The sequence below is a fragment of the Microcaecilia unicolor genome, chromosome 1, assembly GCF_901765095.1.
Source record: "Microcaecilia unicolor chromosome 1, aMicUni1.1, whole genome shotgun sequence".
In the NCBI taxonomy this organism is placed as follows: domain Eukaryota; kingdom Metazoa; phylum Chordata; class Amphibia; order Gymnophiona; family Siphonopidae; genus Microcaecilia; species Microcaecilia unicolor.
Genome location: NC_044031.1, coordinates 746,199,356 through 746,212,668, shown reverse-complemented (window position 1 = coordinate 746,212,668; position 13,313 = coordinate 746,199,356). Strand labels below are relative to the sequence as shown.

The following is a 13,313-nucleotide window of genomic DNA, read 5'->3' as shown; positions in this document are numbered from 1 at the left end:
CGACCAAATGCCTTCGATTTGGTCGTTTCTGAGATGGGCATCCTCGGTTTCCATTCTCGCCGAAAACCGGGGACGACCATCTCTAAGGATGACCATCTCTAAGGTCGACCTAAATGTTGAGATTTGGGCGTCCCCGACCGTATTATCGAAACGAAAGATGGGACGCCCATCTTGTTTCGATAATAGCGGTTTCCCCGCCCCTTCGCTGGGACGTCCTTAGAGATGCCCGTCCTTAGATATGGTCGTCCCCTTTCGATTATTCCCCTCCATGTGACCTATAGAGTGAGGCAAAAAAAGTAACCCCCTTCAATTTTTTTTTTGCAGTTTTCTCAGCAAATGCTTGGAATTTCAATGAGAAAACTTTAGGTATTTATTTAGTTATCACTAGCCGTTCAGCACGTAAAAACGGGCTAGTATAGGAGGGGGGGTTTGAAAGGCCCCCCACCCTGCCGCCGAGTTCGCCGCTGCCGCTCCCCCTCCGAGTTCGCCCCGGAGCCGTCACCACCCACATTCCACCCGGTCGGGCCATCGCTCCGCTATTGAAACAGCGAGGGCACGCAGCACACAGCTCTACTGCTGAGCTGCCGTGGCCTTCCTTCTTCTCTGCCTGCGTCCCACCCTCGTGTGACGTAACGTCGTCGAGGGCGGGACACAGGCAAAGAAGAAGAAGGAAGGCCGACGGCAGCTCAGCAGTAGAGCTGTGTGCTGCGTGCCCTCGCTGTTTCAATAGCGGAGCGAGGGCCCGACCGGGTGGAAGGTGGGTGGTGATGGCTCCGGGGCGAACTCGGAGGGGGAGCGGCAGCGGCGAACTCGTTGGCGGGGTGGGGGGCCTTTCACCCCCCCCTCCTATACTAGCCCGTTTTTACGTGCTGAACGGCTAGTGATAACTAAATAAATACCTAAAGTTTTCTCATTGAAATTCCAAGCATTTGCTGAGAAAACTGCAAAAAAAAAATTGAAGGGGGTTACTTTTTTTGCCGGGTGGAAGGTGGGTGGCGGCGGCGACTCCGGGTAGGGGGAGCATTAGCGACGGCGGTGTCCCTCGCAAATGCACAGTAGAGACCCTCTCTGTTCCGCCCTCGTCATCACGTATTGACGCGGGGGCGGGGCAGAGAGAGTCTCTACTGCACATTTGCGAGTGAGTACGACACTCGCCATTTATATATATTGATACTTACATATTACTATTAAACAACATCTAATTATCTTTTGCTATGCTGATGTTGCTGACATTTTAGCATTACTACCTAGCGAATTCAAGAACATAACATAAGAGAACATAAGAGTAGGCCATACTGGGTCAAACCATTGTCATTTAAACAATACAATTAACAATGTGTCAGAATCTCGCAGTCACGTCAACAAATTGTCTTCACAGTGCTGAGCTTCCAGTGCTTGAGATGAAATGCAGCCACTATCGCCTTTGCTCCGAAACCTGGATTCTCATTTTGTCCGCTACCAACACTGTGCCCGTGATTGCGTGTTCCAATCCAAAATGTTTTTAAAAGAAATTATCATGTTATCGAATACAAATTATTCAAAATCAAATTATTGTTTGCAAAAGTCTATGTCACTGTGACAGCCCCGCCTCCCGATCTTGACTAAGCTCATAAGTACATAAGTACATAAGTACATAAGTAGTGCCATACTGGGAAAGACCAAAGGTCCATCTAGCCCAGCATCCTGTCACCGACAGTGGCCAATCCAGGTCAAGGGCACCTGGCACGCTCCCCAAACGTAAAAACATTCCAGACAAGTTATACCTAAAAATGAGGAATTTTTCCAGTCCATTTAATAGCGGTCTATGGACTTGTCCTTTAGGAATCTATCTAACCCCTTTTTAAACTCCGTCAAGCTAACCGCCCGTACCACGTTCTCCGGCAATGAATTCCAGAGTCTAATTACACGTTGGGTGAAGAAAAATTTTCTCCGATTCGTTTTAAATTTACCACACTGTAGCTTCAACTCATGCCCTCTAGTCCTAGTATTTTGGATAGCGTGAACAGTCGCTTCACATCCACCCGATCCATTCCACTCATTATTTTATACACTTCTATCATATCTCCCCTCAGCCGTCTCTTCTCCAAGCTGAAAAGCCCTAGCCTTCTCAGCCTCTCTTCATAGGAAAGTCGTCCCATCCCCACTATCATTTTCGTCGCCCTTCGCTGTACCTTTTCCAATTCTACTATATCTTTTTGAGATACGGAGACCAGTACTGAACACAATACTCCAGGTGCGGTCGCACCATGGAGCGATACAACGGCATTATAACATCCGCACACCTGGACTCCATACCCTTCTTAATAACACCCAACATTCTATTCGCTTTCCTAGCCGCAGCAGCACACTGAGCAGAAGGTTTCAGCGTATCATCGACGACGACACCCAGATCCCTTTCTTGATCCGTAACTCCTAACGCGGAACCTTGCAAGACGTAGCTATAATTCGGGTTCCTCTTACCCACATGCATCACTTTGCACTTGTCAACATTGAACTTCATCTGCCACTTGCACGCCCATTCTCCCAGTCTCGCAAGGTCCTCCTGTAATCGTTCACATTCCTCCTGCGACTTGACGACCCTGAATAATTTTGTGTCATCGGCGAATTTAATTACCTCACTAGTTATTCCCATCTCTAGGTCATTTATAAATACATTAAAAAGCAACGGACCCAGCACAGACCCCTGCGGGACCCCACTAACTACCCTCCTCCACTGAGAATACTGGCCACGCAATCCTACTCTCTGCTTCCTATCTTTCAACCAGTTCTTAATCCATAATAATACCCTACCTCCGATTCCATGACTCTGCAATTTCTTCAGGAGTCTTTCGTGCGGCACTTTGTCAAACGCCTTCTGAAAATCCAGATATACAATATCAACCGGCTCCCCATTGTCCACATGTTTGCTTACCCCCTCAAAAAAATGCATTAGATTGGTGAGGCAAGACTTCCCTTCACTAAATCCGTGCTGACTTTGTCTCATCAGTCCATGTTTTTGTATATGCTCTGCAATTTTATTCTTAATAATAGCCTCCACCATCTTGCCCGGCACCGACGTCAGACTCACCGGTCTATAATTTCCCGGATCTCCTCTGGAACCTTTCTTAAAAATCGGAGTAACATTGGCTACCCTCCAGTCTTCCGGTATTACACTCGATTTTAGGGACAGATTGCATATTTCTAACAGTAGCTCCGCAAGTTCATTTTTTAGTTCTATTAATACTCTGGGATGAATACCATCAGGTCCCGGTGATTTACTACTCTTCAGCTTGCTGAACTGACCCATTACATCCTCCAAGGTTACAGAGAATTTGTTTAGTTTCTCCGACTCCCCCGCTTCAAATATTCTTTCCGGCACCGGTGTCCCCCCCAAATCCTCCTCGGTGAAGACCGAAGCAAAGAATTCATTTAATTTCTCCGCTACGGCTTTGTCCTCCTTGATCGCCCCTTTAACACCATTTTCGTCCAGCGGCCCAACCGACTCTTTGGCCGGTTTCCTGCTTTTAATGTATCTAAAAAAGTTTTTACTATGTATTTTTGCTTCCAACGCTAATTTCTTCTCAAAGTCCTTTTTTGCCCTCCTTATCTCCGCTTTGCATTTGGCTTGGCATTCCTTATGATCTATCCTGTTACTTTCAGTTGGTTCTCTTCTCCACTTTCTGAAGGATTGTTTTTTGGCTCTAATGATTTCCTTTATCTTACTGTTTAGCCACGCCGGCTGACGTTTAGTCTTTTTTCCCTTTTTTCTAATACGTGGAATATATTTGTCCTGAACCTCCAGGATGGTGTTTTTAAACAGCATCCACGCCTGATGCAAGTTTTTTACTCTGCGAGCTGCTCCTTTCAGTCTTTTTTTCGCCATTTTTCTCATTTTGTCGTAATCACCTTTTCTATAGTTAAACGCTAGCGTACTCTTCCTTCAATGCCAATATCAAAACCGATCATATTATGATCACTGTTATCAAGCGGCCCTCGTATCGTTACCCCCTGCACTAGATCATGAGCACCACTAAGGACTAAGTCTAGTATTTTTCCTTCTCTTGTCGGCTCCTGAACTAGCTGTTCCATGAAGCTGTCCTTGATTTCATCAAGAAATCTTATGTCCCTTGCGTGTACAGATGTTACATTACCCCAGTCTATATGCGGGTAATTGAAATCCCCCATTATTATTGTGTTGCCCAGTTTGTTTGCGTCCCTGATTTCCTTTAACATTTCCGCATCCGTCTGTTCGTCCTGGCCAGGCGGACGGTAGTACACTCCTATCACTATCCTTTTCCCCTTTGCACATGGAATTTCAATCCACAGTGATTCCAAGGAGTGTTTTGCTTCCTGCAGAATTTTCAATCTATTTGATTCAAGGCTCTCGTTAATATACAATGCTACCCCTCCACCAATCCGATTCACCCTATCACTACGATATAATTTGTACCCCGGTATGACAGTGTCCCACTGGTTATCCTCCTTCCACCAGGTCTCAGAGATGCCTATTATATCTAATTTTTCATTTAGTGCAATATATTCTAACTCCCCCATCTTATTTCTTAGGCTCCTGGCATTCGCATATAGACATTTCAAACTATGTTTGTTGTTCCTAAGTACATCATGCTTAGTACTTGACAGTATTAATTGGCAATCTTTTGTCTGATTTTTATTGTTATTTAAAGATACCCGATCTACTACAATCTCTTTTGCAACCTCACTATCAGGATACTCTATCTTCCCTGTTATGGTGATATCTTTGAAAGATACCTTATCCCGAACCATGCTCTTTTGAGCGACTGTCGGCCTTCCCCCCATTTCTAGTTTAAAAGCTGCTCTATCTCCTTCTTAAACGCCGATGCCAGCAGCCTGGTCCCACTCTGGTTAAGATGGAGCCCATCCTTTCGGAATAGGCTCCCCCTTCCCCAGAATGTTGCCCAGTTCCTAACAAATCTAAAGCCCTCCTCCCTGCACCATCGTCTCATCCACGCATTGAGACTCTGGAGCTCTGCCTGTCTCTTGGGCCCTGCGCGTGGCACAGGTAGCATTTCAGAAAATGCTACCCTGGAGGATCTGGATTTCAGCTTTCTACCTAAGAGCCTAAATTTTGCTTCCAGAACCTCTCTCCCACATTTTCCTATGTCATTGGTACCCACATGTACCAAGACAGCGGACTCCTCCCCAGCACTATCTAGAATCCTATCTAGGTGACACGTGAGGTCCGCCACCTTCGCACCAGGCAGGCAAGTCACCAGGCGATCCTCACGTCCACCAGCCACCCAGCTATCTATATGCCTAATGATCGAATCACCAAGTACAACAGCTGTCCTAACCTTTCCCTCCCGGGCAACATTTGGAGATGTATCCTCGGTGCGAAAGGATAATACATCCCCTGGTGGGCAGGTCCTGGCTACAGGAGTACTTCCTACTTCACCAGGGTGATGCTCTCCTTCTAGGAGACCTCCCTCCTCCAAGGTAGCACAGGGGCTACCTGACTGGAGGTGGGACTTCTCTACAACATCCCTGTAGGTCTCCTCTATGTACCTCTCTGTCTCCCTCAGCTCCATCAAGTCTGCTACTCTAGCCTCAAGGGAACGGACACGTTCTCTGAGAGCTAGGAGCTCTTTGCATCGGGCACACACATATGACACCTCACCAATTGGGAGATAATCATACATGTGACACTCAATGCAAAAGACTGGATAGCACCCCTCTCGCTGCTGGACTGCTGACTCCATCTTAGTGTTTTTTGAGTTTTTCCGTAATTTAAAACTTGCTAAAGTATTAAGGATATCAGCCTATCACTAACTTACAGTTCCTCCTTTAAACCCCAATCTTCAAGTTCCGAAAGCACAAGCAAAATTTGTTCACTTACCAGAGAAATATCCTCTTCTCCCAGAACTTATTAGAAGGAAAGTTTTCGCGCGCCGTTAGGCGCGCGGCACCTTGAGCAGAGGCCCCGAGTGGATCGGAACGGACCTGGGAGTCACTCTGGCGAAGGCTCCGAGGATATGCAGATGAGCTGCAAGTCCTCCACGGCACCTGAGAAGGCAACCGGTGGGAGAGCTGGGCACCTCTCAACCAAGAAAAGGCTTACCAGGGGTTAGGCCGAAGCCAGCATTCCTCCCCCTGAGGGTCACCTGATCCTGGCTAAGAAGTACTAAGAATGGATCCTCAGGAGCTTAGTCAAGATCGGGAGGCGGGGCTGGAGGTTGGGAGGCGGGGATAGGGCTGGACAGACTTGTACGGTCTGTGCCAGAGCCGGTGGTGGGAAGCGGGACTGGTGGTTGGGAGGCGGGGATAGTGCTGGACAGACTTGTACAGTCTGTGCCAGAGCCGGTGGTTGGGAGGCGGGGCTGGTGGTTGGGAGGCGGGGATAGTGCTGGACAGACTTGTACAGTCTGTGCCAGAGCCGGGGTTGGGAGGCAGGGCTGGGGAGGTGAGGATAGTGCTGGGCAGACTTATACGGTCTGTGCCTGTGCCAGAGCCGGTGGTTGGGAGGTGGGGCTGGTGGTTGGGAGGCGGGGATAGTGCGGGGCAGACTTATACGGTCTGTGCCCTGAAGAGCACAGGTACAAATCAAAGTAGGGTATACACAAAAAGCAGCAAATATGAGTTATCTTGTTGGGCAGACTGGATGGACCGTGCAGGTCTTTTTCTGCCGTCATCTACTATGTTACTATGTTACATCATTAACAGTAAGCCGGTACCCCATTTTGTTTCAAATAATGGTAGTTTTACTGTGCAAACATTTTTGAACGCGTGAAAATAACTGGGTAAACGCAGATAGCAACAACAAATAATGCTGTAAAATTTCAAATTTGTTTTGTTACATTTGTACTCTGCGCTTTCCCACTCATGGCAGGCTCAATGTGGCTTACATGGGGCAACAGAGGGTTAAGTGACTTGCCCAGAATCACAAGGAGCTGCCTGTGCCTGAAGTGGGAATTGAACTCATTTCCCCAGGACCAAAGTCCACCACCCTAACCACTAGGCTACTCCTCCACTAGCAGCATTCCATGTAGATGTCGGCCCTTGCAGATCACCAATGTGGCCATGCAGGCTTCTGCTTCTGTGAGTCTGCCGTCCTGCACATACGTGCAGGACGTCAGACTCACAGAAACAGAAGCCTGTGCAGCCTTCTACATGGAATGTTGCTAGTGGAATAGCAACATTCCATGTAGAATCTCCAATAGTATCTATTTTATTTTTGTTACATTTGTACTCTGCGCTTTCCCACTCATGGCAGGCTCAATGTGGCTTACATGGGGCAATAGAGGGTTAAGTGACTTGCCCAGAGTCACAAGTTGCTGCCTGTGCCTGAAGTGGGAATCGAACTCAATTCCTCAGGACCAAAGTCCACCACCCTAACCACTCCTCCACTGTTGCTGCTATTTGAGATTCTACATGGAATGTTGCTATTCCACTAGCAACATTCCATGTAGAAGTCGGCCCTTGCAGATCACCAATGTGGCCGCGCAGCCTTTTGCGAGTCTGACTTCTTGCACGTATGTGCAGGATGTCAGACTCACAGAAACAGAAGCCTGCGCAGCCTTCCACTTGGAATGTTGCTAGTGGAATAGCAACATTCCATGATTGTAGAATCTCCAATAGTATCTATTTTATTTTTGTTACATTTGTACCCCGCGCTTTCCCACTCATGGCAGGCTCAATGCGGCTTACATGGGGCAATGGAGGGTTAAGTGACTTGCCCAGAGTCACAAGGAGCTGCCTGTGCCTGAAGTGGGAATCAAACTCAGTTCCTCAGGACCAAAGTCCACCACCCTAACCACTAGGCCAGTTACTGAGAAAACAGCCAAAACCTCTAGGGGGTTTCCTTTGCCTCACCTTGGCCCGTGCAGTTTCATATTCTGTTTTGTGACAATAATGAATGTGTTCCCCTTGAATCCTTTGGTCCCTCTACAGTATGAGAAGTGTTTCAGGCGGTGCTTAAATGCAACAGAGCAGAGCAGAGTTTGAAGGTGGACATACACATTGGCGGAGTGTGGGCAAGGTGTAGAGCCAAAGCCTGTCTATTCATAGAATTACCTTCCATATGTCATCTTTGATTTAGGACCATGATATGAATTGTATAATATGATCCATTTTGAAAAGAGCTTCCACATAATTTGATCTATCATCACAACTGGTTAATTGTGCTGAGCAGTTTTCATTGACCTCCTAACACATTCCTGTCACCTCCACCAACTTTTGCAGATAATTATCCTTAAATGCAAATGACAATTATTAGTGTACCTTTCCTTAAAGTGAACTCCAGCAATCTGCATGGTTGACCTTTGCTGTCACCTTTACCCTAATTCTCATCTGTTACTTTTCAGTGCTTCTGCTGCTAGTACAGTAGGCCATGTCAATTTTAATGCTCCCTTTCTCTCCTAAACGGGGGGGAGGGGGGGGGGGTTCACATAGTCTTCACTGATGAGAAAAACCCTCCCCCTCAATTATTCCTTACTTTTTCAGATCGGAAACATCTATTTCATCGTGTAGCTCTGAGAGAGGCCCCTGTATAATATTATAGGACACTCATGCATTTAGAGACCCCCCCCCCCCCTTGTAGAAGAAAGCACAGAGTAAATCTGGGCGTGCACCAAAGAGATCAAGAGACAGGAAAGAAAGAGGAGACCAGAGGTAGGAATGAAAAACAAAATGGGCTTAATGGAATGTGATATCCATCTAACTTCTTAATTGGGCAACTTAGTGCTTCTAGGGATGTTCAGATGGAAAAGACAGATCTCTAGATGAGAGGATTTTTTATCAGCTTCCAGATGTGAGTAAATGGTGGTAACCAATAAGAAAAATGGGTCAAAGGAGATCTTTGACTCCCTAGAGATGTCCCACATTTACATGCTAAAGTGCCACATTTAGGAACTCACACCTGCTAATGATATACTCCATGCTGTAAGTGGATGCCGATGCCATTATTCAATTATTGCTTAGCAAGTATCATTTTGGCACCTAACATTAGCAGGCTTATTTTCGAAAGAGAAGGGCGCCCATCTTTCGACACAAATTGGGAGATGGGCGTCCTTCTCTCAGGGTCGCCCAAATCGGCATAATCGAAAGCCGATTTTGGGCGTCCCCAAACTGCTTCCCGTCGCGGGGACAACCAAAGTTCCCGGGGGCGTGTCGGAGGCGTAGTGAAGGCGGGACTGGGGCATGCCTAACAGATGGGCGTCCTCAAGTGATAATGGAAAACAGAAGGGTGTCCCTGATGAGCACTTGGCCAACTTTACTTGGTCCATTTTTTGTTATGACTACCTCAAAAAGATGCCCGAACTGACCAGATGACCACCGGAGGGAATCGGGGATGACCTCCCATAACTCCCCCAGTGGTGAATAACCCCCTCCCACCCTGAAAAAAGCTTTAAAAACTTTTTTGCCGGACTCAAATGTCATACTCGGGTCCATCGCAGCAGTATGCAGGTCCCTGGGGGGGGGGGGGGAGGTGTGTGTGTGTCGGCGGAGGAATAGCAAAGGCATGGCCGTCCTTCTTTCAAACATTTTGGACATCCTGAACTGCCCCCCACCCCCCAAGGACGGCCAAATTTCAAGGGAGTGAAATGGAGTGGAGTGGAGGAGTGGCCTAGTGGTTAGAGCACTGGTCTTGCAATCCAGAGGTGGCCAATTCAAATCCCACTGCTGCCACTTGTGATCCAAAATCCAAATAAATAAATAAATAAAGGGGGTGTTAGAGGCATAGCAAAGGCATGGATGTCCTTCTTACAGAAACATCCACATTTTGGATGTCTTCAACTTCCCGTCGCAGGGATGGAGGCATAGCGAAGGCGCCTAACACTTGGACATCCTTCACCCATACTAAAAAAAAAAAAAGACATCCCTGACAAGCACTTGGACGTTTTCACCCGGACTTGTGTTTTTTAAGGTTGTAGACGGCTATTATACACGCAGCTTGTCTGCATGTATGAAACCGTTTTTGGCATGCGCAGAGCAGCCACGCATAATGCTTGGCTACTCTGCACTGGCTTCCCCTTCTTAGGAAGGAAATCGTGTGCAAATGAGCTAACAGTGAGCAGCTCATTTGCATGTGATTTCCTTCATGCATGCCTGTTCCTTTCCAAATCGCTAAGGGATCGGTAAGGGAAGGGCTTTTTCCATTCAGTTAGTGCATCAGTTAGTCCACTGCAGTGCCCCCTAGGGTGCCCGGTTGGTTTCCTAGCATGTCAGGGGGACCAGTGCACTACAAATGCTGGCTCCTCCCATGACCAAATGAGTTGGATTTGGTCGTTTTTGAGATCGGCGTCCTCGGTTTCCATTATCGCCGAAAACCGGGGACGGCCATCTCTAAGGTCGACCATCTCAACATTTACGTCGACCATCTCTAAGGTCGACCTAAATGTTGAGATTTGGGCGTCCCCGACTGTATTATCGAAACAAAAGATGGACGCCCATCTTGTTTCGATAATATGGGTTTCCCAGCCCCTTTACAGAGCTCTCCTGCGAGGACAGCCCCAGGAAAACTTGGGCGCCCCGTTCAATTATGCCCCTCCACGTGCCCCTTATAGAATTGCCCCCTTTGTACCTTTTTCTATGACTTTCTTAATTCATTCCTCAATAAGTTCTAAGAATGCTAATCAGAGGAGCATAATTTCATTCACTTGGGCTTTGGAAAAGCACTGGCAATCCTCCATTGAACTTTCTGATCTGCTGTGCAACACCACTACAAGCCCGTTTTTCAACCTACATGAAAATGCATGAACAAGTCTCAGAGAATCCTTATAGAGCTTGGACAATGCAGACTCCTTTGATCATTGTAGCAGATTGTATATGCTGGTCAGGTACCAATGAGGTTTTATGATCTGTCTTAGAAATTCACACGCTGTGCTGATGGTATTATATCCCATGGTTATGATGAATCCTCATATAAGCAATAACCTGCTCGTGTGAGATGTTCTCCAACCTCCTGGGATTCTTTGGTTTGTACACAGGTTATCGAAACAGTTTGACTATCTTCCTTTGGCTAATAAACTCAAGTTTGTGCCTAGGAGAGAGGGTGAGTGGAAATCAAAGCTCCAGGTAAGCCTGTGTGAGAGCAGGTCTTGCATGAACTGGATTCTATTATGAAACCTGAATGTTTCTCAAAATTTCATCTAATAAGAACATAGCTCCTTTATCTGTATTTTTTCTTTTCTTTTTTAGAAGTCATTCTGGATTGAAAGAATAAAGGGCCCTGTACTCACTACTAACTACTACTACTAACATTTCTAAAGCGCTACTAGGGTTACGCAGCGCTGTACAATTTAAACATAGAAGGACAGTCCCTGCTCAAAGAGCTTACAATCTAAAAGACAAGAGAACAATCTAAAGACAAGTGAACAATCTAGAGGACGAGTGAACAGTTAATCTGATAGGGTGGATAGATTGGGGCATTCTATATTTCTCAAGCGGTTAGGCGCTGAAGGCAGCATTGAAGAGGTGAGTTTTAAGCAGAGATTTGAAGATGGGTAGGGAGGGGGCATGGCGTATGGGTAAAGGAAGACTGTTCCAGGCATAGGGTGAGGCAAAGCAGAATGAGCGGAGCCTGGAGTTGGCAGTGGTGGAGAAGGGTACTGAGAGAAGGGCTTTGTCCTGTGAGCGGAGGTTACGGGCGGGAACATAGGGGGAGATGAGGGTGGAGAGGTAGTGAGGAGCCGCAGACCGAGTGCATTTGTAGGTAAGGAGGAGGAGCTTGAATTGTATGCGATATCTGATCGGAAGCCAATGAAGTGATTTGAGGAGAGGGGTGATATGAGTATATCGGTTCTGGCGGAATATAAGATGTGCGGCAGCGTTCTGAACGGATTGAAGGGGGGATAGATGGCTGAGTGGGAGGCCGGTGAGGAGTAAGTTGCAGTAATCGAGGCGAGTGGTAATGAGAGCGTGGACGAGAGTTCTGGTGGTGTGCTCAGAGAGGAAAGGGTGAATTTTGCTGATGTTGAAGAGGAAGAAGCGACAGGTCTTGGCAGTCTGTTGGATATGCGCAGAGAAGGAGAGGGAGGAGTCGAAGATGACTCCGAGGTTGCGGGCAGATGGGACGGGGAAGATGAGGATGTTATCAACTGAGATAGAGAGTGGAGGAAGAGGAGAAGTGGGTTTAGGAGGAAAAACGAGGAGCTCGGTCTTGGACATGTTCAGTTTAAGGTGTTCAATGGTCTAGGAGAAGCTCCTGCCTAATTAAAGCATGCTGAGCAGGTTGGGAACTGAGCAAAGCAGCTGAATATCTCCTTTTCTCTACTGTGGCACTGTCCAGGCAGTGCTGGGGCTGTTCTGGAAGTTATGTGGCCATCAGCAATATCTCAATCCGAGAGCTTAGTTGCAGAGGTGTAGCTAGGCGGGTCGCCAGGGAAGCAGCCGCTTCCCCAGATGGACTTCCGATGGCACTGGCGCCTATTTTTGATGTGATCTGTCGCATTTGAAATACGCACCGGTACCGTTGGCAGTCTGCTCCCCCGCACCTTTAACCTGGCTACGCTTCTGCTTCTTTGGCCGTCTTTTCTATAGCCTGCAAGTGTGTGTATAACTTTCTCAGTGTTTTGTTTTTACCTCTTCTTAAGGCATTCTCTATCATCATTGTTATCAGCTGGCTTCTGTATGCACTGGCCAAGTGATTCTCTTTTATGCAGAGCTTGCAGAATTTTCCATATGCAGGGCATGTTTCCTTCTCTGCATCATGGCCGCCGTTACAGTAGTAGCATATGCCTACCACCGACGTGAGACTTACCGGTCTATAGTTTCCCACTTCTTCCTTGTCTCCACTTTTGTGAAGAGGGACCACATTGTTTAGCACGTTCGCTTTTATCTTCATCACTCTCCATATAGCCATTCTCATCATCTTTTAGTCTTGCAATTCCATTCCTATCTTTTCTCCTTTCTCCAATATATCTGGAAAAGGTCTTGTCACCTCTCTTTACATCTTTTATCTGTCGTCACTTACTATGTTATATGCTTTTTCTAGCTGGCTTCAAACCACCCGAAATCTCAGCAAAGTTGCAGCTGCTGGTGCTCTGACTTGGGCTGGGGCAACTACTGAACATTTTCTTCGCCAGTCATGTCCTTCACGTACCTAGAGGCAAGCTCGTTCACATAGCACATTGCGGTAGCATCATTCAGGGTTCACCTTTTCATCTGGAAGAGGTTCCACCACGTAGCGTCATCCCTTGATACCAATAACAATTCTATCATGTATGATCTACAGCCCCTCACTACCTCTCTACCCCTATCTCCCCGTACGCTCCTACCCGAATCCCTCCTCTCTGTTCCCTTCTCCACCATCGCCAACTCCAGGCTCTGCACTTTCTGCCTTGCCTCTCCTTATGCTT

General features: G+C 47.1%; 1 protein-coding gene across 1 annotated transcript in view; it reads left to right on the top strand.

Moving 5' to 3' along the window:
• LOC115462494 (nuclear apoptosis-inducing factor 1-like) overlaps window positions 1–12,602 on the top strand; it is a 59,604-nt gene extending 47,002 nt beyond the window's left edge. The window contains exon 5 of the mRNA XM_030192492.1: window positions 12,549–12,602. Within this exon, the coding sequence (XP_030048352.1) occupies window positions 12,549–12,602 (54 nt within the window). The remainder of the gene's footprint in view (window positions 1–12,548) is intronic.
• The last annotated feature ends 711 nt before the right edge of the window (window positions 12,603–13,313 follow it).